This window comes from Trichomycterus rosablanca, chromosome 21, assembly GCF_030014385.1.
Source record: "Trichomycterus rosablanca isolate fTriRos1 chromosome 21, fTriRos1.hap1, whole genome shotgun sequence".
Lineage (NCBI taxonomy): Eukaryota > Metazoa > Chordata > Actinopteri > Siluriformes > Trichomycteridae > Trichomycterus > Trichomycterus rosablanca.
Genome location: NC_086008.1, coordinates 7,770,443 through 7,797,233, shown reverse-complemented (window position 1 = coordinate 7,797,233; position 26,791 = coordinate 7,770,443). Strand labels below are relative to the sequence as shown.

The window sequence follows — 26,791 nt, the reverse complement described above, 5'->3', positions numbered from 1 at the left end:
GATGGATGGATGGATGGATAGATGGATGTATGGATAGATGGATGGATAGATGGATATATAGATTGATTGATGGATAGATAGATGGATAGATAGATGGATATATAGATTGATGGATGGATAGATAGATGGATGGATGGATAGATGGATGGATGGATGGATGGATAGATGGATGTATGGATAGATGGATGGATAGATGGATATATAGATTGATTGATGGATAGATAGATGGATAGATAGATGGATAGATAGATGGATAGATAGATGGATATATAGATTGATGGATGGATAGATAGATGGATGGATGGATGGATGGATAGATGGATGGATGGATAGATGGATATATAGATTGATGGATAGATTGATGGATGGATAGATAGATGGATAGATGGATATATAGATTGATTGATGGATTGATTGATACTGCTCAGTGTCTTTCTTATTAAGGAATGGACCTTATTGACCTCAACTGAGGCCTGTAGTTCTGTACAGCTTCGTCTGGGTTTTGTAACCTGCTTAAGGTGGAACAGGCATCTCTTGGATGAGTCATCAATGCGTTTCTACTGAAATTTTGGAAGATCGGCCACTCCTCAAGGTTCACCTCTGTTCCATGTTTTCTTAATTTGTAGGTAATTGCTCTGACTGTTGTTTGCTGTAGTCCCAGAGCCTTAGTTATAACATTGTTTTGCATATGTATTTTAATTTGATTAAATTGTAGCATTATTGATTACTTAACAGAAATACATAGTCTGTAGAAAAACAAATGTTTTTGGCCAGCAGCATCAAACAAAATTTTATCCATCTCCTTCAGAATTTCCTTTAAGGGCTTGATGAAGGGAACACAGTATTACTTGAAATGTTGTTGTATATTCAACTTGAAGTGCTGACAGGACCAATGCTACTCTTAGTGTCCAAAAGAAGTATCTTAATTTATTAATAAAAGCATCATTCAGTACACCCACCTGTCTGCCCCAGCACATTTGCATTAAAACCAATTTTCTGTGGAAGGGCAACTCAAAATTTTGCTTCAAGAACTCTTCCATGCCTGTTTACACTGTTAACAAACACTGATAGCTCTTTTAGTATTAGACAAATAATTATGATTTTGTTAAGCTTTTTATGGCACACTGGATATGCTATCACCACGTCACTTTAAAATCTCAGTGATCTTATGACCAAGCTGTGCATCCAGTCGGTTTCTAGCAGTGAAGCACCAGGCGCATCCAGCAGCGCTGCTCATGCTAGTTTTCTTTTTCATGTTAACAGGAACTTTACTTCGGAAGAAAATGACATTTCCCTTTTTGATTTATTGCGGTGCATCAGCTGTCCGTACCCCACCGAGCAAAGTAGAGGGGGGCAGAGGAGAAAACTATGTGCTTAAAAGCATATTATGACTCTCATACCTTTAGCAGTTACACCTGAGGTGGCCATTAGGCTCCCATTATATTACATTATATTATGACTGTGCACTGCAGTTGTCCTCTTGAGAAGCTTTTGGTTTGGGAACAAACTTCCTGTTGATACTGGCTCGGTCAGAGGTCTGGTGGGATTTTTGCTGAAGGGGATTAGTTTTATCCCACTAGCAAACTTAAAGCAACAATAAAAGAATAACAGATTAGTGAAAATAAGAACCAACCAAACAACATTTATTTAGGCCTCAAATAATTGCTTTTAAATGTTCTAATGCTGGTTTTTTTTAAAACTTTTTTTCCAAGTGACCCATGTTTTGTCCATGATTTTTACAGTGCATCAAAACAAAACACAAAAAGAAATATACTTAATTGATCAAATTTGAGGCAATCTGGTCCCACTGTGGTTTCCAGTATGTAATGTAAAGCCTCCACAAGGGGGCGTTCTTGTACAAGTTCATTTCATGCTTATGTGCCTGTTAAAATTTGTTTATTTAATTATTATTAGTTTTTCTGCGACCCATTTTTTTTGACTTGTTCTCTACCCAAGGGTTGCGCCCAGGTCTAATGTATCTCACATGCACTGGGCAGAATTTCAACCAGGGTTCTGCACAGCCCAGGCAAGTTCTTTCTAAAACAAACCTAACAGTTAGCACTAGACATTTGTTCAGGTGGCCTTTTTTGCATCTGCCAAACTTATCAGTCACACTTCCAGATGTTGATTGGATTAATCTCTCGGTGAACATTTCTGCACTTCTCGAGTCTAACTGTGGTGTGATTTACACCACTCCAGATTTTAGCCATGGGAACCCAATCTAAGAAGCTCATGTGCTGCTCTTGTTTCTGCATTAGTAGTTTGGAACCCCTAGAAGTTTGCCCCCCTAAAGACACATGACTTTCAGGTATTACTCACTACAGCACTCAAAGCTGAGCTTGTTTGGCACACTATCCTGAATTGCTGGAAAGGTGGGATGATTTGTTTCCAAGGTCTTAAGTACAACCTATTCCACTGCCAATTCTTATTTCAGAGTTTTCACCACTGTGCGCTAGATTTTATGCACCGGTTGGCTGCAGTACTGCTAGCCTGAGGCTTTCCTCACCCAAAATGGGTGTTTTGCAACACGGGTGTTGTGCCAAAATTAAGATGAATAAAACATACTTTTATGCTCTATACATGTTATGTAGACTATACATTTAGAATATTTGGAAAGCTGACTGTGAGCTTGTTGGACTTCCCATTCCTCTTTATTGGCACTCTTTTTGCATCCATAACAGCCTTCATGTTTTTGGAAAGTGTGAGAATTTCTGTCCATTCAGTCAAAAGAGCATTTGTAAGGTTAGTCACTGAAGTTGGACAAGCCCGGTTTACAATTGATGTTCCAGTTCATCCCAAATGTGTTCAGCAGTGGTTTAGGTCAGATGCCTTGTACAGTCTCTTAATACTTAATTCATCTATTTCTATTCTATTTCTTTATAGAATTCCTTTATTTGTCAGATATACATATACATATCCTAGCTTGTATGAAAGCTGGGGTCAGAGCGCAGGATCAGTCATTGCACGGCGCCCCTGGAGCCGAGAGGGTTAACGGGCCTCACTCAAGAGCCCAACAGTGGCTGCATGGAAGAGCTGGGATTCGAACTCTCAACCTCTTAGTTAATAGGCCAAAGCTCTACCCACTAGGCACAGTCATGCTGGAACAGGAAAGTTTGAAGCTTGTAAACTGTTTGAAATATTTGATTTTATACACCTAGGTGTCCACATACTTTTGACCATGTGGTGAATCTTAATTGTGTGCTGGGCAGTTCTTTAGCCGCCCATTCTGTTACATTATTGGCCAGTTGTTTTTTCTAATCTTGCTGTAATTTTTTTGTTTTGTTTCTTGGTGTCAGGTTTATTCCCTCTGTCAGGGTCGAACTTCACTCATTACTGATGATCTCTCTCTGACGAGAGTTTGGCGTTATCATTAGTCAGGTTTAATGCGCCACTGCCTGATAAGCACCTGTCATCATTTTTTTTAGCCCCTTAGGAACTCTGTCTCGCTGCGGGTCAAGAGTATCACACTGACACCCGCCTCTTCCATCCGGAGCGCGAACATCTTATCACTAGAGGCCCACAGTCGGCTGAACCGGGGGGCTGGAGAGCAGATGTTGTGGGAGGTCTTGGACCTTTGCTTTTTTTATCCTTTTGCTTGTATGAAAGATCCCATGATGCCTGCTTAGTGGAGATGGAATTTCCTGCGTTTGAGTTTACAAACGGATCATCTTACAGAAATGTCAGATGTGTGTGTTATCACTTTTCCCGGCTGGCGAGAGATGCTCCGGTCAAGGCCTCTGTGGCGTCTCCTGTCTCTCCACGTCTTAGCCACGGTGTAGTGCGTGATTTGGCAGTGGACAGTATGTGTCGGGGATTAGCGCTGACCCCAGCCCTTTAGACGCTCTGTCTCTGTCTCGCTGTCCAGCAGATCCCCGTACTAAGACTCTTCCTTCCTCCCTGTTCCTCCAAAACACAGCCTCACAGGAGCAGTAGATCTTCGCTTTGTGTGTTCCTCATGCAGGATGTGCGAAATAGATCTGCTTTTCTTAGTTTCTTTGTGTGGAAGAGCAGTGGCCTTTAACCTTAACTTTGTTTTTAACTTCAAGACCATATAGTCACACAGCTATGCATACCTTCTGTGCATCTGCCCAAGAGCCGACATTTAAACCTCCAGGCAGAAACTAAAGGCAGATTAAACATTAGACACATCTTGGTATATCAGCTTCACTTTGGATGCTCTCATGGTAGAACACAGTCTTGTTTTTTTGCAGCTGTCCTTCTAAACCATCCATACATACACACTAAGACTGTGATCACCATCCACGTCACGTAACGAAAGAGCATTGAGAAGCACTTAGCATTTTTACCTGCAGGGCTTTCATTATCCAACTAATAAGACAATATTAATTACGCCACTCTGCAGCGCTCTAATTACGCTGACAGACGTGATTTTGTCAAATTCTCTGGAATGTGCTGCACTGCATTTCTAGAAGGCGGTCAGTTCCCGTCGTATCGTTATATGGAAATATAACAACGGGAAATCATCTGTCACTCAGCTCGTGCACCTGTGGGATTCCCTCTTCAAGTACGGACTTTCGTGGACTATTTTCGGCTGATTTTACTGAATTGTAGAGTAAATACTGTCATCGACATCGTCGTGCATTTTCCAAAACGGCTTTATTTACTGGAGTTTGAACAAATTCAGTCTGACGTGCTGGTCAGTATTTTGTAGGTTCTAATTCTGGTATGTCAGTACAGTAATATTACCATTTACAGTATTGAGCAGAAGCTTTTATGCTACATGACTTACAGTTGTGACAGAATTAAGGCCTTGCTAAAGAGCCCAACTGTGGTGACATGAACTAGAGACTTTCCACTTACTGGACCAGCACCTTAATCACTGAGCTATCACTGCATAGTAATTGGCTATTGTAAGAGGGTAGTTGTAGCTCAGTGGTTAAGGTACTGGACTAGTAATCTGAGAGTTGCCGGTTTAAGCCCTACCACCACCAAGTTGCCACTGACCAATGCCTCGAATTTTATTCAGTAATTGTTACATGTTGCTATACTGGTGTCACTTTTTACACATATCGTGTACAACACACAATCATTATGTTCATATCTGAGCACAGACCCCTCTGGTGTACATGGTAGAAGAATGCTGGAAATCTGGACCTGAGTAGGAAACCCAGGAGTTCTGGCATTAAATTACTATTATTATTATTATTATTATTATTATTATTATTATTATCATTAGGATTAGGATTTTAATGTCATGTTTTACACACTTTGGTTTCATTCATAAGACATTCATCAGTTCAAGTCTTTAATGTCAAACAGTCATGGATAATTTTGTATCTCCAATTCACCTGCCTGCATGTCTTTGGACTGTGGGAGGAAACCGGAGCTCCCGCAGGAAACCCACACAAACTGCACACAGAAAGGGCCTGGACCACTCCACCTGGGAATCGAACCCAGAACCTTCTTGCTGTGAGGCGACAGTGCTACCCACCGAGCCACTGTGCCGCCCTGGCATTAAATCAAGTAATAGCTTAGCTTAACGTTAACACACATGGAGCACACACATCATTGTAGAAAAGTTTCTGACCCAGTCCCGAGCAGAACGGTCCCTGTCTGTCCACGGTCCTCCCCGTCATAATCACACAGAGCCACCTGAGACACTGAAGCAATAACTGAGCACAAATGAAATTTCCTGCAAGGCTTATTGATATCGTTAAACACGAGCATATTGCACTTCAGTCATTTCAGTCTTTATCAGAGCGCTTGACATTTAGTGAATTAGGTGCTGTTGAGCAGCCCTTATCTTTACACCGCTTTAGCCGCAGCCGCCGTCGGTGGAACCGGCCGATAGATCTGTCGACTCATTTAAGCCGGCTGACCGCTGATGGCTGCTAATATCTCATTGCATTAGCTCGTTTGGCCCCTTAATGTGCTTTCGGTGTTTGTAATCAAATAAGCAATGGCTTATGTCCTACGGCTTTCGACGGGTCCGTTACAACCAGTGGATTATATATATATATTTTTTTTTTCATAACTGGCTCTTTTTCATCCACCTTGCTGATCCAAGATCATTTTAACTGAAATCTGTCAATGCAAACCTAATTTAGCTCAATTTGTATTGCGCTTTTTACATTGGAAAATCGACACAGAGCATCTTTACAGATTCAGACCTCAAACCTGTAATGAGCAAGCTTCCAGGCAACCGTGGTGGGAAAAACTTTCTAAATATTATTCTTATAAATATCATATAAAGAGATCTTAAGAGAAAAAATTATTAAATACAGAGACCCATGGGCCGGCACGGTGGCTCTGTGGGTAGCACTGTCGTCTCGCAGCAAGAAGGTCCTGGCAATGGACACTAAGGGTGTTACTGTCTGCCTTGCGCCCATTGAATAGCTGGGATAGGCTCCAGCACATGCGACCCTGACTGGATAAGCAATTAAGAAAGTGAGTGAGTGAGTAAAGAGACCCATGCTCTTAGAATTACTCTGTTAGAAAGTCTCCAACTCATTGCTGCTACAAAGTAAGAACCATCTGGTTTTATAATAAATATATTTATTATATTATTTATTTAGGCAATCTAGTTATTTCCAATGTCATGTTCCATACTGGCTGAGGAAAGCCAGAAACTATTTCCCTTTAACATGTGACTAGACTAGAAGTAATTCCCTCCAACATGTGCTGTCACCTGTTACTTCTTTACATCAGCCAGCGATGGATTCTCACAGAGAGCCGAACCACATACGGTGAATCCTGTTGTTCCTTGTGCAGTTGTGCAACTTTTCTTCATTTAATTATAAAATATATAACACAATAAGTCGGAGCTCAGGTGGCACGGTGGTCTAGTATGGTAGCCCAAGGTAGGGGTGGCAGTAGCCCTGGGATGTATTGGCACATTGTCCAGGGTATTCCTGCCTTGTGCCTACTTTGTGTTTACTGGTGGGACAATGGTAACCTAGTGGGTAGGGCTTTGGGCAATCAATCGAAAGGTTGAGAGTTTGAATCCCAGCTCTACCCTTTCTGTCGGGCCCTTGAGCCGATGCTGCGATGAAAAATAAGAAGAAACGATATTTTGAATAGAAATTAAAGGTGTTTAAAGGTGGTTTCTTGTAGTATAATTTAATAGTTTTTTATTTGTTTGCCGTTTGGATGTTAAATGTTTAGCTTTTGATTCAAGACACATTTAATATTTCAGTGTACTATCACTGCTGTTGCTGTCACATTATTCTGAAGATCATTTGTGCATGATTACATTTGAGTAACTCAGCTTACGACACAAGCTTCAAACTTCCAGAAATTTATTTAATTATCTTCTGGTCATAAACATAATCCAAAGACCTCACACAAACAACACATAGTCACGACTCCTAACAGCTGACCATCAAACAGTATTCCAGATCCTCCTGATCCCCCATGGCTCGGGTGGGCCGCAAAGATCTCCAAACATTATTGAATGTACTTGGCAGGATGATAAGTCCCCTCCTCATTCCTTTTCGCCCTAGAAGTCATCCCATCCCATCCTACTGATCTCTTTGCCATTTACAAGCGGCTCCTTCTGCACCTCTTTACAGACCCGTCTCCTAAACTCTTGTTTTTCCAGCTGCTGCAGATTGAGTTTGGGCGAGCAACAAGAAAGACGCCGCCAAAAGTCGTTGATGCTGTTGAAGCATGAAACTTTGGGCTCCAAGTTAAATTTACACCACATACGAAATCCGTACTCGTGTAGCTGCAGGGATAAACATACCTTACATTAACTCGTCGCTTGTAGTCGAGACGTTTCTCGCTTTGGGCTGACAGACCACATGCTCTATTCTCTGCTCCGAACAAGAGCAATCCAGACAGTCCCAATTATCTGCCTCGCTTGGCGGTCTCAAGGCCACATGTAGGCCTGAGTGCTGTTTACATATGCAAAAAATCATGTGCTTTCTTAGATTCAAATTCAATATTGTAGCAGCTATGTGGAATGAAAGCATTGTACAGCTAAACGTGTCAATACACCCTACCAGTACATCTGAAAATATAGGAATAAATATGGACGGTCTAGTATGCTAGCCCACCATTGCTGAGATCCGGGGTTCGAATCTTGGCGGTGCTATCGGCTTGCCAGAATCCACACAGATAATGTATGATTGGCTAAGTCCAAGGTAGGAATGGCAGTTGCCCTGGGATGTATTGGCACCCCGTTCAGGGTATTCCTGCCTTCTGCCTGCCTTGTCATTCCTGGTGGAATCAAATACAAACAGTTGGGACAGTGGTAGCCTAGTGGGTAGAGCTATGGGGCTCTGCTATTCAGCCACTGTTGGGTCTTTGAGCAAGGCCCTTAAACCTGTTTGCTCCAGGGGTGCCGTACAATGACCCCAGCTTCCAAACGAGCTGGAATATGCGAAAAAAAAATTGTTGTACTGTACTGTACTGTACTGTACTGTACTGTACATCTGCATATAAAGTGGTTAATTGAAATAGAATGAATTGAAAAGCGGTTAATTGAAATAGGGTGTCTCAAGGCCAGATGTAAGCATGAGTGCTGTATACACATGCGAAAAATTATAAGCTTTCTTAGATTTAAATTCAATATTATAGCAGTTATATAAAATGAAAGCATTGTACAGCCAAACGTAGTATCACACCCTGAAAATATAGGAATAAATTAGGACTTGATTTTTTTATTAGATTTTTTGCTCTCTTTCAGGCATCAGAGCATTAGTGACATTCTGCACTGATGATTGGGTGAAAATGCCTGCTCACAGGCATTTCAAATGACCTGCCTGGTAATTCTTCCCCACCAAACCATGTTTATGGACCCACCTGTGTACAGAAATATTGACCAAAGATAAAGCATAGAATTCTATTACATTTTATTGTATTTGGTAGCATTTAAAGTTCCCTAGTTTAATCCATCGTCTAACAGTTTTTATTGTGTACCCTGTCAGACTCTGGAAACCCAATCCATGAAGTGTAGACAGTGGAACATAATAACACTAAAATACTTTGTTGACTGCTTTAATTAGTGTTTACTTGACTGATAAATACGTAAAGGCTACATCCCAATAAAATGGCAGTGCAATCCAATCTAGTAAAATGTTTATTAGTATTGCTTACCAGTTGTTTACCACATTCAGGCAACAGCTGTTGGACACCTCCAACACGTGGTACGTGAGCTGCTTCATATATGTAGGACGACTTTCCCTAGTCCAACCCCCCCTTCTAATAAAATATATAACATTATACTGTGTGTGTGTATACAGTATATATATGGAGACAGGATGGAAAATGCAAATAATAAAAAAAACAGAGTTTCTTACATTTACTTTACTTACATAGACTTTTATTTCATTGTGGTTATATCAGCTATTGTTGAGTGGCGGTTCTTGATGCAGTGCCGTCTGAGGGATCGAAGATCATGGGCGTTCAGCCTTAGCTTCCGTCCTTGGCCTTTACACTGAAATTCCTCCCGATTCCTTGAATCATTTAATAATATTATGCACTGTAGGGGGAGAAATATGCACATCCCTTCTGATCTTTCTTTGAGGTACAACATAGTAAACAAGGATTTAACATTCTGCATCATGCTTTACACCACTTACTTATGTTAATTTGACGTTTATCCATGAAAATCTAACCCATGAAGTTTGCTGACCTTGCTTTCATCTGCAGTTTGGAACTTGGCGTTAGTTGTTGCAGAGGGGTTTTAATCACTCTTGCTTTAGCATAGCATTTGTCTGTCCCTTTGAAAGCTGGTTGGGGCAGCTTTAGCAGATATTTGTTTAAGAAAAGAAAACATAGTTTCTCTTAAGAAAATAGAAAATTAATATATATGTGTAAAGTGTATATGTATACGCACAGTAGATAATATATGTGTATAGTGTTCATGTGACTTGAGTGTTATTTCTTATTATTTTAGAGCCATTTTTTAAATTATGCCTGGAATACAAATGAAAATGTATTTATTTATTTATTTTTCAGATCATCACGCAGTATGTTTATGAGCTCCTGGAGAAAGACTGCAAGCTAAAGAAAGTGATTCTCCCGGTAAGTGCTGCTAAAAAAACAGAAGCTGTGTTACTTTTGAATAAAAAACAAAACAAAAAAAAAACCTTGGATGTAAAAGCGCTAGCTAGGTTTTCAGGAAGCAAGATGCTGAATAGGCTTCCATATCTCCTGCTTCCTGTTCTACACTGAGTAATCTTGACTTCAGGCTTGCTTTTTATGTGTGGAACAACCACTTCTTAATCTTTTTGTGTTTAAATATGATTAAGGAGACTTTATTTAGCAGGCTGCGTTAGTCACGGCCTGATGTGTGTGCAAACACAAGAAGGTTACGATTCACAGCTTTATCATTTTATTTTATAAGTAAAGCTCTGTTTTGCACTGCAGAATTCTGTGGATCATTTATATAAAGTAGCGCGTTCATTCATTTCATTTTTATGTATTCGTCACCACTGCTTCTGCTTTACTTGTCGAGAATCACATGGTGCAATGCATTAACACTGCTCCGGACAGGACATCAATCCATCGCGAGTCCCTGGCCTGCCATGATATTCGTTTACGAACCACTGACCACAGGTTGTGGGACAAAACCAGGCCAGAAAACCTGCTTGCGTAAAATCTATGCTGGCTAAGACATCTACATTTTCAGGATTTATCCAAAGTGACTTACAGTACTGAGACAGTATACAGTCGAAGCAATTGAAAGTTAAGGGCCTTGCTCAAGGGCCCAACAGTGGCAACCTGGCAGTGGTGGGGCTTGAACCAGCAACCTTTCGATTACTAGTCCAGTACCTTAACCACTAAGCTATAATTGCTTTGAGATTGGCTGATGGAGGGGTGTTGATGGTGTGCGACCCTCTTCAACACGTGTCCAGACACCAGCGGCTTCTTTTTACTGGCCAGTGGTAAATTCCAAACTGTATTCCACTGCTGGCTGCATTGGCACATTTCACACTAAATTTCTATTGCAAATCCTGTCAGGCTTTGGAAACCCAATCCATGAAGCACCAGATAAACAGTTCTTTTTATTCCTGTAAAGGCAGTTTGACAGTCAAAGTGAGTGTTGCAATCAAAAGCTGATCATTTTCTGTGTTAGGCATTTCTAAATGTCTGCTCTACTGGTTTGTGGCCCAGCTGTTCCTTTCCACATCCAAGATACATTAATAGTTCAATAGGGCAGCTTTAGAAGAACAGGCGTTGCACAGAACAGGCCATGTTAAAGGTCACCCAGCTGTTCAGTACAGCATTTTTGTTGACCGTATTTGTCTGAGTGCCATTTGTGTATAGTAACAGGACTGAGTTTTTAACATAGAATTAATAAATAAATAATATATAGCAGCATGGAGTTTATCTTAAAAACATGAGAACACTGGGCCCAATCTAGTGATTATTAAAAAATATATTTTTAAAATGAACAAACTACAACTAAGACAAAATGTAGGTAACAGCAATATACGTTGAGATTGATCTTCTCCGTCAGAGTAATAATATTATTAAACATACAGGGTAACAAGGTAAAACTTACATTTGGTTTTCCTGTAGCCTTCAGTAGATACAGATCATGTACAGTTCTGTCATCAGAAGAATGAATATGTAAGGGTAACAGGACTGAGTGAAAACCTGGGGACATGACTAAAACATGGATTTTAACCCCATTATTATACATTTTTTATGGACAATAAATATTAAAAACATAGATGGAATGTGGAGTCACCAAACAATCCAAGGAAAGTGTCGTGTTAGAGAGTGGTGACATGAAAAAATACTATTGTTTCAGTGTTATAGGGGATTTTATTAACATTTTAAATTATATATCCTAGATTTGCAATCAGATTGATGTGCATTTTGCTCAATTAAAAAAGGCATTTTAAAGTTGATTTTCATATACATTTATACACATAATGTCCTAGGGACAGAAGTGGCACTGATTCAGCTGAATGGCGCCTATAAATGTATATGTGTGTTTCCATACAAGTTAAAAACTGGCCAAATCCCCCTTTTAAAAGCTGTACTAAAAATTATGTTAGAAAAAATAGAAACAAAATAAGAGTCTACAGGAACCCTAAAAATGGTTTGTACAGATCCACAATCATAAAATATGCAATATAAAATTCAGGAGGATCTATGACAGTGTAATAAAGTCGTCAAGGCCAGACAGCTGCTGTCTGTCTTCAGTAACGTCTGTCTCTATGCAGATCACCATTCATTATGAATGATTGCTGGCTGTGACTCATTCTACTGTTTGTGTATTTGCTGCCCTGCTCCGATCTAATGGAATGAGAATAAATATAGTTGTTGACACACATCAAGAGATTGAAGAGTCTCAGTAACATACAGTTAATAATGGTGGGGGGTTTGCTTAAACCTACAGCATTAAATAATGATTGGGAATGGAAATATGGGGGGAAACAAGGTCTCTGTGCAAATCAAAATATGGTTTTGTCTGACAGTGTGTTGGACTGATTCGGCGGAAGATTAAATTCCACTTTTGTTTTTGCTCAAAATGAAGTCGATCAGCCAGGACATGTTTTCTTGTTCGGTTTGCACTGGAGCGACAAAGCCGATGTATCCGACATGTAATGAAAATCCAAATCAAGCCCCAAATCTCTTCCATAAATAATTGTACAAATGTTTGTTCTTGCTTCAACTGCCATTTTTAATTTAATCACAGTAAAACACTTACTTTAAGGACATGAAAAAGAGTATGGTAATCTTTAGACTGGGTATTTAAAATAAGATTGATTATGCAGTTTTTTTTCTTTTGCATCATTCCAGTTTGAATATACGTACTTCATTTCTTACTAAGATGTTTCTGAGCATAAACTACTTTTTATGTTCTTGCCAATGTTGTGAACTCTGTAGCGCTTTTTCCTTTATTCTATTCAGTAGCCCATATTCCCAATAGTCTCCTAGTGACAAGATTATCCTGTATTACCAATTTAGATTAAATGACGACAGACTGTGGATTCAAGCCAAATACTTTAGTTGACTACTTTAATTAGTGTTTACTTGACTGATAAATACGTACAGGCTACATCCCAATAAAATTTCAATGCAATCCAGTTCAATATTTATTAGAATTGCCTACTTTTTTTTTTTTTTATCACACTCAGACAACGGCTGCAAGACAGCCTTGTTGGCCAAGGATGGGCCACAGGCCAGCAGACACCTCAAACTTGTGCTGCGTGAGCTGCTGCATATACGGAGGATCACACTTTACTCTCAGTACTCTTCCGCTGCTCATACTCGTGCCCTGATTTGACACTCGGAGTTGTCGTTGCAGCAGCATGCAGACTATACCCCATTTGTTTGTTTTTTTCCTTTCTCAGATCAATTGCTCTGTATTGGTAGGCTAACAGTGGATTCCTCATAACTGATGCAAAACCAACCTCTGCTGACTGATTGATGGTGCTGCACAGAGACAGAGGATAGTGGGATTAGGGTGTGACTCTCAGTACACAAAGCTGATTTGCATATCTGAGTTAGTCAACATCAACATGAGGAAGTGTAATGCAAAAAATGCAACAAAAAAAAAACCTTGGTTATGTTAACAAGATGATTATTTGCTGATGAGTTTTTGTATGTGCTGCATCTTTACCCTGCACTAACTGTTTTAACATCTCAGGTGGATGCGACGGATGACGAACCAACAAGCCTTATCTACATGAGCGAGGATGCACTGACGAACACAGACAAGCTGCTGGTGCTGATCCAGGGCAGCGGTGTAGTACGAGCAGGCCAGTGGGCCCGACGTCTCATCATCAATGAGGATTTAAACAGCGGCACACAGATCCCTTTCATCACCAAAGCTATGAAGGTAAAGCTCAGTCAGCTCTATGGCTTAATGTCTGCATTACGCTACATTGATTTACGGGTCAGTTTGGATTTATGGTTTTATCATGAATTGTTTCTGGTTTTGGGGTGTCATCGAGGTTGCTGGCTGGGGTCAGTGTTATGAAAGTCTATGATAATGCAGTCTATGGTTTTTCTTTGATGATTTTAGTTAATTTATATTGTCAGTTTAATTTGGCCAGTCTCATATTGGCACTATTTACCTTGTGAGGTCAGCGATTTTAGGACTGAACACTTATTGGTTCATTTTTGTGAATTATGGCAACCGGTCAGTGCTAATATGCTCAGAGACAAACTCTGGTATCTGAAACACCATGATGTAGTTTTATTTTTTATTCAGCTTGTCAGCATAGGTGTCACTTTGATGCAATTACACTGCCCGTCAATTCACAAATTTGATTAAATGCTAATAATTGTGGATCTAATACTGGGTGCCCAACAAGTATTGGTTTTGGTTTTTGCCAGTGTTGTGCCATCTGTTGGCAGTGTGTTATATCTGACAAAATTGTTTCTAAATAGTTTTAAACCTTGGTCATGTTAACAAGATTTGCTTACTACTGCTGATGAGTTTTTCTGAGTTGTTCAGGTCTGTTTGAATTGAGAAGTGATTGATGGGCACTGTATACAGTGTATCACAAAAGTGAGTACACCCCTCACATTTCTGCAGATATTTCATTATATCTTTTCATGGGACAACACTATAGACATGACACTTGGATATAACTTAGAGTAGTCAGTGTACAACTTGTATAGCAGTGTAGATTTACTGTCTTCTGAAAATAACTCAACACACAGCCATTAATGTCTAAATAGCTGGCAACATAAGTGAGTACACCCCACAGTGAACATGTCCAAATTGTGCCCAAATGTGTCGTTGTCCCTCCCTGGTGTCATGTGTCAAGGTCCCAGGTGTAAATGGGGAGCAGGGCTGTTAAATTTGGTGTTTTGGGTACAATTCTCTCATACTGGCCACTGGATATTCAACATGGCACCTCATGGCAAAGAACTCTCTGAGGATGTGAGAAATAGAATTGTTGCTCTCCACAAAGATGGCCTGGGCTATAAGAAGATTGCTAACACCCTGAAACTGAGCTACAGCATGGTGGCCAAGGTCATACAGCGGTTTTCCAGGACAGGTTCCACTCGGAACAGGCTTCGCCAGGGTGGACCAAAGAAGTTGAGTCCACGTGTTCGGCGTCATATCCAGAGGTTGGCTTTAAAAAATAGACACATGAGTGCTGCCAGCATTGCTGCAGAGGTTGAAGACGTGGGAGGTCAGCCTGTCAGTGCTCAGACCATACGCCGCACACTGCATCAACTCGGTCTGCATGGTCGTCATCCCAGAAGGAAGCTGACGCACAAGAAAGCCCGCAAACAGTTTGCTGAAGACAAGCAGTCCAAGAACATGGATTACTGGAATGCCCTGTGGTCTGACGAGACCAAGATAAACTTGTTTGGCTCAGATGGTGTCCAGCATGTGTGGCGGCGCCCTGGTGAGAAGTACCAAGACAACTGTATCTTGCCTACAGTCAAGCATGGTGGTGGTAGCATCATGGTCTTGGGCTACATGAGTGTTGCTGGCACTGGGGAGCTGCAGTTCATTGAGGGAAACATGAATTCCAACATGTACTGTGACATTCTGAAACAGAGCATGATCCCCTCCCTTCGAAAACTGGGCCTCATGGCAGTTTTCCAACAGGATAACGACCCCAAACACAACCTCCAAGATGACAACTGCCTTGCTGAGGAAGCTGAAGGTAAAGGTGATGGACTAAACCCAATTGAGCACCTGTGGCGCATCCTCAAGTGGAAGGTGGAGGAGTTCAAGGTGTCTAACATCCACCAGCTCCGTGATGTCATGGAGGAGTGGAAGAGGATTCCAGTAGCAACCTGTGCAGCTCTGGTGAATTCCATGCCCAGGAGGGTTAAGGCAGTGCTGGATAATAATGGTGGTCACACAAAATATTGACACTTTGGGCACAATTTGGACATGTTCACTGTGGGGTGTACTCACTTATGTTGCCAGCTATTTAGACATTAATGGCTGTGTGTTGAGTTATTTTCAGAAGACAGTAAATCTACACTGCTATACAAGCTGTACACTGACTACTCTAAGTTATATCCAAGTTTTAGTTCTATAGTGTTGTCCCATGAAAAGATATAATAAAATATTTGCAGAAATGTGAGGGGTGTACTCACTTTTGTGATACACTGTACATAGGTCGTCCATTCAAGTGGTTCTACTGGACCAATCAATTATTTTGTGATCTTCAAACATCATTTAATCAAAGATTTTAGTTCATTTATATTGTCAGTTAAATTTGGCCAGTCTTATATTGGCACACTTCATCTTGTGAAGTCAGCGATTTTAGGACTGAACACTTGTTGGTTAATTTTTGTGCATTATGGCATTCGGTCAGTGCTGATATGTTTTGGTATCTGAAACACCATGACATAGTTTCATTTTTTTATTCAGCTTGTCAGCATGGGTGTCACTTTGATACAATTACGCTGCCCATCAATTGAATAATGGATGCCCAACAAGTATTGGTTTTGGTTTTTGCCAGTGTTATGCCATCTGTTGGTAGTGTTTAATGCCCTCTGACAAAACTGTTTCAAATAGTTTTAAACCTTGGTCATGTACTTAGATTTGCTAAGTACAGTGGTACCTTGAGACTCGATGTCAATTGGTTCTGGGACTGGCGTCGAGTTTAAACGACATCGAGTTTCAAAATATTTTTTCCCATAAGGATATATGGGAAACCTGTTAATGTGTTTCATGGTCCAGTGGAACTGCATAAATTGTAGGCTAATGTATGTAAAATGTAATGTAAAATAATAGGGTTTTTTTTGACACTTGAATTTCATACACTTAAAATAACTCCTCATTCGTCCCATGTTCTCACTTTGATGACGTTTTACTCCACCGCTCAAGCCAAGCGCTGAACAAAGCAGCAGTCGCGCACACGTCAGGTTTAAGTGAAGAAATTTCTCGACGAAGGGTGTTGTTTCAAAGATTTTGGATTTAGCAGACATCGACTTACAAGGTACCACTGTATTTGCTAACGAGGGTTGTGCAGGTCTGTTAGAATTGACAAAGTGATGGATGAACATTGTACACATAGATCATACATTCATATGGTTCTACTGGATCAATCAGTTATTTTGTGATCTTCAGCCATCACGTCCTGTATAAATGTTGCATCAGTAATCTTGTTCTTAACCATCAGTGCTGCCCCAGTGTTTGTTAACCTGCTGTTACAGCTAGTTTGTGATATAGTAAAGCAATAGGATCTGGCAGACTCTCTCTCTTTCTTTCCCCCCTTCCATACAGTGGAGAATTATTTACCCAGCAGAAACAGGCCGGTTGTAGTTATGTGTGTACTGTAAACTGTAATTTAGATTCTCATTTCTTTTCTCTGTCGGAAAGCGTCTCCCCCAGCTGTACGCCAGGCTAGTCGTTTGTCACATCGCCCACTGCTACCTGTATAATTTCATCGGCCCGTGCGTTCAAATTGACTTAGGGGAGATCTCCTTCTCTCTTCCATCTAAAAGTCATAAAGCACACACTCTCACACACATACACACACTCTCACACACATACACACACACACACACATCAGTGTCTGCCGGCACAGTCACTCCACGTAAGTCGAGCACTGCAGGATAAAGATGATGAGCGTGTGTTCGCCGTGCTGTGTGTGTCTGAGAGCGTTCCAGGATTTGTGTGTGTTACCTTAAAGTGGCTTATTGCGTTTGCCATGGAACCGTATTTTTAGGGATGTACAGTGACAGCTGGTTGCCGCTGACCATTCATCACACTAAATAAGCGCCGTGGCTTCTGGGCTCTGACATCATCATAATAGCATTTACAGGAAGAGAGAGTCCACAGGCCAGACAGCAGCATCCACCCTGCAGAGCATCTGTATGTCACCTTCTGCTCTTATGATCTCCAGGGTGCACGTTAGCCCAGATGTTGTCACGCTGTTTTTTTCTCATAGTACACAAATCGCTATTAGCTGCTCGATTGTTTTCTTGGTTTTATTGTTGTTTATTGTATTTGATTCTCTGAGTGTCAAAGAGGGTATATTGCTGATTACGCCTCCTCCGACCCACGTGCAGCCCTTTCGTGGAAACCTTTTTCACCCATGCATTCTGCACAGAGGCCTCTCTATCTGCCAATCAGGGTCCATACACAGTGTTTGAAGACCCCACCCGCATAGTCCGGTCATCCCGCCCTAGCAGAACCGTAGTTCAGAATCTCGGCGCTGGTGTGCTAGCGGAAAATCCTGCCGCGCCACCTGGGTAGCTCTTTTCTATATATCCTGTAAATGAATTCACATGAATTAAAAAAATTAGGAGGGGTGTCCCAACACTTTTGTCCATATAGTGTACTATTTTAAAGCAAATCAAAACTCTCACAAAAAATAAGAGACTCAATTAACAAATATAGAATTATAGCCATGGAAAAGAACCAAAGAAGAACCTGGAAGAGAAGTTAGAAAGTTTTAAGACACAGCGGCGACGCTGACTGGCTTTAATGTCTCTCCAGTCTCAGGTAGACTTTACTCTGCTGGCCCAAAGATCAAGTGGAACCGGTTTAGACCATCTCTGTTTCATCATCTCCTCTTTTCCTCGCTTTTTCTCCCTTGACTTTTTTTTTTCTTTTAAATGCTTCATCGTTTTGCTCATTAGCTCAAACCAAGCAGATCTGTTCTGTTCCTGTGTGTGTGGAGCAGTTTGTGTGTGTGTGGACGGAAGCTCAGACATCGTCAGTGTTGTTAATGAAGATGCGATCACTTCTAAAGGTGACAGAATAAGTTTGTCCTCAGAGTAGAAGTAAAGTAGAACTTGGCAGATATGGAACTGATTTACTACAATAATACAAATAAAATGTCTTAGGAGGTAACTGTCTGTGTTGCAAGTGAGACAGTTACATCGTCTCTGGAAAATTTGCTTAACCTCACGGACCTTGTTTTTAAAAAATCACAGATATCAGGGCGGTCATTAAGTTAAACTTATAAATTAAATAACAGAATAAATGGAAGCTACAATACACAGCATAGCCTACCATAATTGTTGAGTGTAAACCTAGAACATTCAGCGGTGGTGCGAGGCTTTGTCTCAAATATGAAAATAATCTGTGTTTTGACACCCCCATCCTGTGTCCACAGAATAGGTTGGGAGTTTTCCAAACTTGTTTACCCGAGTCGTGTTTTTAGCTGCTTTAGACTTCGACATCTTGGACATTTTGATTAAGTGATTGCTAACTGAATTGCTGTAGGATTGCTAGGATGCCTTATAGTTCAAATTAACCAGTAAATGTGAGGCACCTGAGTGTGACGTGAATGAAAAATGTTAAACTGGTGTTGCCACTGGTCGGCTGGGTGCCATCTGGCGGGCATAATTGGCAGTGCCTGCAGCACTAATTAGCCACTGTATCTGCAGGGTGGGGGCCAGACTATATGTGGGTGGGTGGGTCTTCATATGCTGTAAGGACCCTAACTGGCGGAAGAGACGCCTGTGCAGAAATCATGGGTGAGAAGAGGAGGGCTGTACACGTGTAGGAAGAGGCGTGTACAGTGATGTGCTCTCCTCGGATGCAATCTGGTATCTCTCAGCAGCAGAAGACTATAATTTTTCTAATGCTTTTTTTACCTATTTTCCTCCCAATTTAGCACACTCAAATTTTTAAGTGCTTACATTTACATTACATTTACATTTACATTTTCTGCATTTAGCAGACGCTCTTATCCAGAGCGACTTACAGAAGTGCTTTTATAGTAAACATGTCATTTCTCAAGTATTAGTAAACAACAGTCAAAGAACACAAATGTGCTGAAACCTGTTAGAACCAAAGTTATTTTTTATTTATTTATTTATTTTATTTTTTTGGAAATGGAAGAAAAGTGTTAGTAAAATAAGTATAAGTCAGCTGAAGTGCTTAGTTTACAGACAATAGCTACACTCTCTACACACAGAGTGGTTATTATGGAGTTTTGTGTATATGGGGTCTAATTTCTCCCCAACAAGGCCTCTCCTCCAGTTGTTGATGTCATTTCAGATTGTCATGGAAAAATAATGTGAGATGATAAATGAAAATGAAGATTACAGTTCACTGGATTGGAAGAATCTATTGGCACGATTGTGGGTTCTTAGAACAGTGAAATAGCTGAAGAACAAGGAACAGAGCTGTGGCCCTCCCTTTATACTGCTCTAGTCAGATCACTTTGGGTGTTGGACTTTGGAACCTCCATTCTGTGCTAACTGTTGTTTCTTATCTGCTTACAACAGCTTAATGAAAGAAATGTTGCTTCTTCCTGTACTTTAGACTCTCAGCCACATCTCAAGCACAACATAACTGAGGATTTAATGCACAAGCAGCATAAAACTAAAATTCAGGTGAGATTAGTGAGCATAAAATCTAAATTTTCCATAACAAGATTTTGAAACCATTTTTTTCCTGTTGTGCTTGTTTGATTATGAACACACACTACTGCCACCCTCTGGTTCGGAGTTTTTCCCTATTTTCACTGAAGGAAGACGGTCATCTAAATCTTTAGTGTTTGTACAGCTAAGGCTTTCATTTGTGTGGCCTCTGCAGACAAAACTCTACATTCCACCTTGAACTCATGAATCCGTTTGTTCGCACTGATGTTTTTAGAGTCTACCTACCTGTCGGCTGATCGCTTGTGTGTGAGTGGGTGGGTGGTGCGAGTCCCACCGAGTGAAAGGTAAGTGACAGGTGTGAGTTTATTGTAACACAAGGACACCTGGGCCTCTCACACTGTGAATGTGTGAAAGGTAAGGAGACGAAGCCTACAGTTCAATAACAACTCGTCTCTACTGGATTTGAACTTATGCCACCTGGATTGTTACCTTCAGATAAGCTACATTAATAATCACAACTAAGAGCTTTATTTTCCATAGTCTGTATCGATTTAAGTGAACTTATTCTTGCCACATAGTGCCCCCCTTCACATCGTCACAGAGCAGAATACACCGATCAGCCATAACATTAAAACCACCTCCTTGTTTCTACACTCACTGTCCATTTTATCAGCTCCACTTACCATCTAGAAGCACTTTGTAGTTCTACAATTACTGACTGTAGTCCATCTGTTTCTCTACATACTTTTTAGCCCCCTTTCATGCTGTTCTTCAATGGTCAGGCCCCCCCAGGACCACTACAGAGCAGGTATTATTTGGGTGGTGGATCATTCTCAGCACTGCAGTGACACTGACATGGTGGTGGTGTGTTAGTGTGTGTTGTGCTGGTATGAGTGGATAAGACACAGCAGCGCTGCTGTAGTTTTAAACACCTTACTGTCACTGCTGGACTGAGAATAGTCCACCAACCAAAAATATCTAGCCAACAGCACTCCATAGGCAGCGTCTTGTGACCACTGATGAAGGTCTAGAAGATGACCAACTCAAACAGCAGCAATAGATGAGCGATCGTGTCTGACTTTACATCTATAAGGTGGACCAACCAGGTGGGAGGGTCTAATAGAGTGGACAGTGAGTGGACACGGTATTTAAAAACTCCAGCAGCGCTGCTGTGTCTGATCTACTCATACCAGCACAACACACACTAACACACCACCACCGTGTCAGTGTCACTGCAGTGCTGAGAATGATCCACCACCTAAATAATACCTGCTCTGTAGTGGTCCTGTGAGAGTCCTGACCATTGAGGAACAGGGTGAAAGGGGGCTAACAAAGCATGCAGAGAAACAGAAGGACTACAGTCAGTAATTGTAGAACTATAAAGTGCTTCTATATGGTAAGTGGAGCTGATAACATGGACAGTGAGTGTAGAAACAAGGAGGTGGTTTTAATGTTATGGCTGATCGGTGTATATCCTAACTTTGAGCATCTTGTTTAAGGAAGTTTCATGCTCTGACACACAGCCAGCTAAATTGTAGCTAAGGCTAATGCAGGAAATCGATTGGAATGGATGATGCGTTTCCTCTCTGGATCTTTTTCAGTCTTTTTCTCACTCCTTTTCACTTTGGGATTTCTGTCTCCAAGTGTCTCTAAGGAGTGAAAACGAGCTCCTGACAGCAGCGATAAATTCACCCGACTTTAAAACTGCCTTATCCAACAATCATCTCACTCCCTGCTCTCTATTAGTTACTTTTTATTGGTTACTTTTTCTCTTTTTCACTCTAGCTGGAATTATCCATTTCTTCACTGCCTGGGTGGTCAATATATTGCAGTATTGCTATCATATCATAGTAGTCCTGGATAACCAACTATCATTCCTGGCTCATGTTTCTAACCTGACCTGATTATATATCATCTCAGACTGGACTATTGCAACTCCAGAGACCTACGTTTGATTTTAAACACAGCTGCACACAAAAAGGGTTTCTACCCAACCTAAGGGTTTCTACCACTTTATCCCACTGCTCTGGGTCCCTGACTGGTGTTTTTTAGCTCCCCACTTGCAAGAAATGGTCCTACTGCCACATACCTGAAAGGACTTGTTAATCCCCAATCTGCAACTCTTATAATTTAACACCAAAGCAGGTTCTTCTCTGTATAAGCGCTCAGGGTCGTCTCGTGTCATCCTATATGTTGACTAAAGACTGAACTTTTAAGTATTTAAACAAAAACTAAACTAGCAGCCTTGCACACACAAAAAACTAATTTTCTTTCACTGTATTTTATTTAAATCTGACTTTCCTTTTACAGAGTTTTAGTCAAATAGTGTCCTTAGACTGATGTCTTTTTGTACTAAAGTGAAAAGATATCCGTTAGTCAATACAAAGCACTTAAGTCAATCTGGATAAGAGCATCTGCTTAAAGACACAAAATCTGTTGTGTAGCATGAATAGCTGTACAAGCCAAGGTTGTGGGCCACATTTCCATTCCTTACAGGCTACAGGTGGCATCCATGCATCCATCTATCCACCGATTCATTCGTCCATCCGTCCATCTGTCCATCAGTCCATCTATCCATCCATCCATCCACCCATCTATCCATCCATCCATCAGTCCATTCATCCATCCGTCCATCCGTCCATCCATCTATCCATCAGTCCATCTATCCATCAGTCCATCTATCCATCAGTCCATCTATCCATCCATCAATCCATCCATCAGTCCATCTATCCATCAGTCCATTCATCCATCAGTCCATTCATCCATCCATCAATCCATCCATCAGTCCATCTATCCATCAGTCCATTCATCCATCCATCAGTCCATCTATCCATCAGTCCATCTATCCATCGGTCCATCAGTCCGTCTGTCCGTCCATCCATCCATCCATCCATCCGGTGCATATTACCAAGTTTTAGAACTCTTGTGATACACTGTAAGAAGTAACTCTGATGTGCTCTGATAGGCAGTGGTAGCTCAGTGGTACTGGACTAGTGATCAGTAGGTCACTTGGTCAACCCCACCACCACCAAGTCACCACGATTAGGCCCATGAGCAAATGTCATTAACCCTCAATTACTCACATTAGATAAGAAGTGGCTGCTAAATGCCGAAAATGGAAAGTAACTAAGAGCTGAGTTGTCCTCCTTGTTGCTATAGGGCAAAAATGTTTGCCCTGTCACCAGAAATGGAGTACTTGAGCCTTGATGGTACCATTTTTGTGGCCAGTTGTCTGTAACAGAATGATTGATGTTGGTGTCTGGATGGGAAGTGTGCATTCCTATGTCAGGTATCTGAGAGCTAGTGTTTATAAAAGAAGCCTGTCAATGACATCTTGGTTTACACTATGGCTTTGCATGAGCTGCAGTTTGAGATAAGATGTAGATCATGTCTTGTAGGAAGCACATGCTAGCCTCTGCCCTGATATGATAGCCTCTGTCTCTCCGATTGTTATGGGTCAGTAATGGGAGCCTCAATTTTTTTTGGCTTTGGTGTCACAAGGTTGAGCTCTGCTTACTATCTAGGATCTTCTGTCCCTTTTGGCTGGATTTTATTTCAGTATTATAGAAACGAATCGAAAATGAATGGTTTAAATTTCTTATCCACTAGATTCCCATCCATGGTTTGTTACTGTCTTTTGGAAGTTGTTCTAAAGGTAGTTCTTTATCCAAAGTTCGACCATAATTAAACAGTTTATAAAGATGAAAGGAAAACAAAGTAACATTAACTTTCAGTTTTACGGCACTGACATGGTGGTGGTGTGCTAGTGTGTGTTGTGCTGGTATGAGTGGATAAGACACAGCAATGCAGATGGAGTTTTTAAACACCTCACTGTCACTGCTGGACTGAAAATAGTCCACCAACCAAAAATATATCCAGCCAACAGTGCCCCGTGGGCAGCGTCCTGTGACCACTGATGAAGGTCTAGAAGATGACCGACTCAAACAGCAGCAATAGATGAGTGATCGTCTCTGACTTTACATCTACAAGGTGGACCAACTAGGTATGAGTGTGTAATATAGTGGACAGTGAGTAGACACGGTATTTAAAAACTCCAGCAGCACTGCTGTGCCTGATCCACTCATACCAGCACAACACACACTAACACACCACCACCATGTCGTTGTCACTGCAGTGCTGAGAATGACCCACCACCCAAATAATACCTGCTCTGTGGTGGTCCAGTGGGGGTCCTGACCATTGAAGAACAGGGTGAAAGCAGGCTAAAAAATATGTAGAGAAATAGACGGACTTACAGTCAGTAATTGTATATACTGTATGTATATAATATATATTTCTTTAACCATTCTATAAGTGAACTAAACCTCCACGCCCTGAATCAACCCCTCTCAACACAAACTTATTTCAGACTCCTCACACTTTCTTTTATAGTAATCCAGCCGTCCTGACTGAAAAAAAACATGAAATAATTCTAAACAAATGCATTTCATTACCAATGAATGAAGACGCTTTAGTGAAAAAACAAAAAAAAAAACACGATTTATATCCACATCTCTTCATTTCTGTTCTTGTTCATCAGTTAGCAGACTTGCTGGAAAGGACGAGGGGGTGTGGTGCTTTTTAAAGTGTGTCAAAAGCCTAGGGGTTTGTGTCTGCCCAGAATTTCAATGGAGGGCTGAAAGGGGGCCGGGAAGCGACTGAACTCAAACACTGGAATCTTGTTTAATTTCTGTCATGTTGCTCTTTTTTTCTACCAGATTGATGTCTTTTTCTAAATCGGCTTGTGCTTCTGTTTCTCTCTCTCTCTCTCTCTTTCTCACATGTTCATACTCTCTCAACCTTCTCTGGCTCTGTTTTTTTTCTTCTCCACCACCTCCTCGCTGTTCCTCTAGGGACTTCGGTGGATTTCTCATCCCTATTTATGATGGGTGCTGGTATAGTAGGATCACACACTCTCCAGGCTGGCCTGTAACCCTGCAGATCAAACCGTGCTTCTGTAGGAGTGGTGTAGGACTGGAGAAGAATGATGCTGCACTCGTGTGGGTTTGCTAGAGCTCTTCTTAAGCATCTCCGTGTAGGTTGGCACTGTGGATGGTATAGTAATATTAATAGGGCAGTTGTAGCCTAGCGGTTAAGGTACTGGACTAGTACTCAGAAGGTCGCTGGTTCGAGCCTCACTACTGCCAGGTTACTGCTGTTGGACCCTTGAGCAAGGCCCTTAACCCTCTCAGACTGCTCAGACTGTATAATGTCACAGTACTGTAAGTCGCTTTGTATAAAAGCGTCTGCTAAAAATGTAAATGTAATATTATGCAAAAACTAACAAACCATAGTGTTCCATACCTTCAAGCTTTTTGGCAGCCAAGAAGAAACTTGTTTAATCATTAAATGACTGACTAATTGACTGGCTTAATGATTCCCGTTTCATAAATGTCCATGTGTGGGATCTGCTTTAGACAGCTATACACTAGGGGTCTGTCTGAAAACCTAGTGATCTCTACATAGGCGCATTTCACATCATCCTACTCTAGCTCCCGAGAAGAAGGCTGTTTAAATCCTTAGATACCTTAAAAAGCTCCCTACTAAGGTGCTTTATTTTGAAGCGATATTCTGACTGAATAACGAGGGAGCATTTGATGCTTCCTTATGCCTAGTTCACACTACACGATTTTTGCCCTGATTTTCGCTCGCCGACTGGTCGGCGCTAGATTTGCCGGCTCGAAAATTGGCTCTCGATCGCTGAGTGTGAACTACTCATTAACTCGATCCGAGCGGCTTGCTGAGCGCTTGGCGACTGAAGAAATATCTAGCTTGTCAAATATCTGGATCTGAGTTGCCCGACTGGCAATGTCGAACAGCCATGAGAATACAAGATACGGTGTGAGGGGAAACGCAGGGGCATAATATACAGTAGTTTATATCAGAATACATCAGCACACACACACACACACACAAGTTTAATACAGTATTTCTGACCTTATCGTTCTGTACAAAACATACATTGCAAAAATATTTATTAACCTTCAACTCACTATAGAACAATCCATGCTGTTTCTGAGATTCTTTTTTTCTTCCTTTTTTCCTTTTTCCTAGGGCAGTTGTAGCCTAGTGGTTAAGGTACTGGACTAGTAAGCAGAAGGTTGTCGGTTCAAACCCCACCACTACCAGGTTGCCACTGTTGGGCCCTTGAGCAAGGCCCTTAACCCTCAATTGCTTAAAAACTGTATACTGTAAGTCGCTTTGGATAAAAGCGTCTGCTAAATGCCGAAAATGTAAATGTAAATTTTACGCGCACAAACTTTGATTTTTGGACGTGGTATCATTAAACCCCTCGTCAGTTCTTGCGTTTGTTTTCGTGACAAAACAGAGTTTGGGAGACTAGACAAGACTCGTCTGCGATTCCAGTTGGTGATAGATGGTGTAGTGTGAAACCCCCTATCGCCAATCAGTCGTGTAGTGTAAAATACACACCGACTTGAAAGACTCCCGATTACAAGAGATCCAGTCGTGTAGTGTGAACTTTGCATTAGCGGTGAAGGCAATCCTAGCATTCAGTGTGGCACAACTTTACTCATACAAAAATACAAATATAACGCACCAATATTCCATTTGTCTAACGTTAACCAATCATTTACATTTA

At 41.1% G+C, this 26,791-nt stretch overlaps 1 protein-coding gene across 4 annotated transcripts in view; it reads left to right on the top strand.

The window, feature by feature from the left end:
- Positions 1 to 26,791, top strand: part of arb2a (ARB2 cotranscriptional regulator A) — a 220,545-nt gene that overhangs the window by 15,874 nt on the left and 177,880 nt on the right. For all 4 annotated transcript variants that reach the window (XM_063017893.1, XM_063017892.1, XM_063017894.1 and 1 more), the window contains exons 5-6: positions 9,925 to 9,990; positions 13,574 to 13,765. In XM_063017893.1, the coding sequence (XP_062873963.1) occupies positions 9,925 to 9,990; positions 13,574 to 13,765 (258 nt within the window). The remainder of the gene's footprint in view (positions 1 to 9,924; positions 9,991 to 13,573; positions 13,766 to 26,791) is intronic.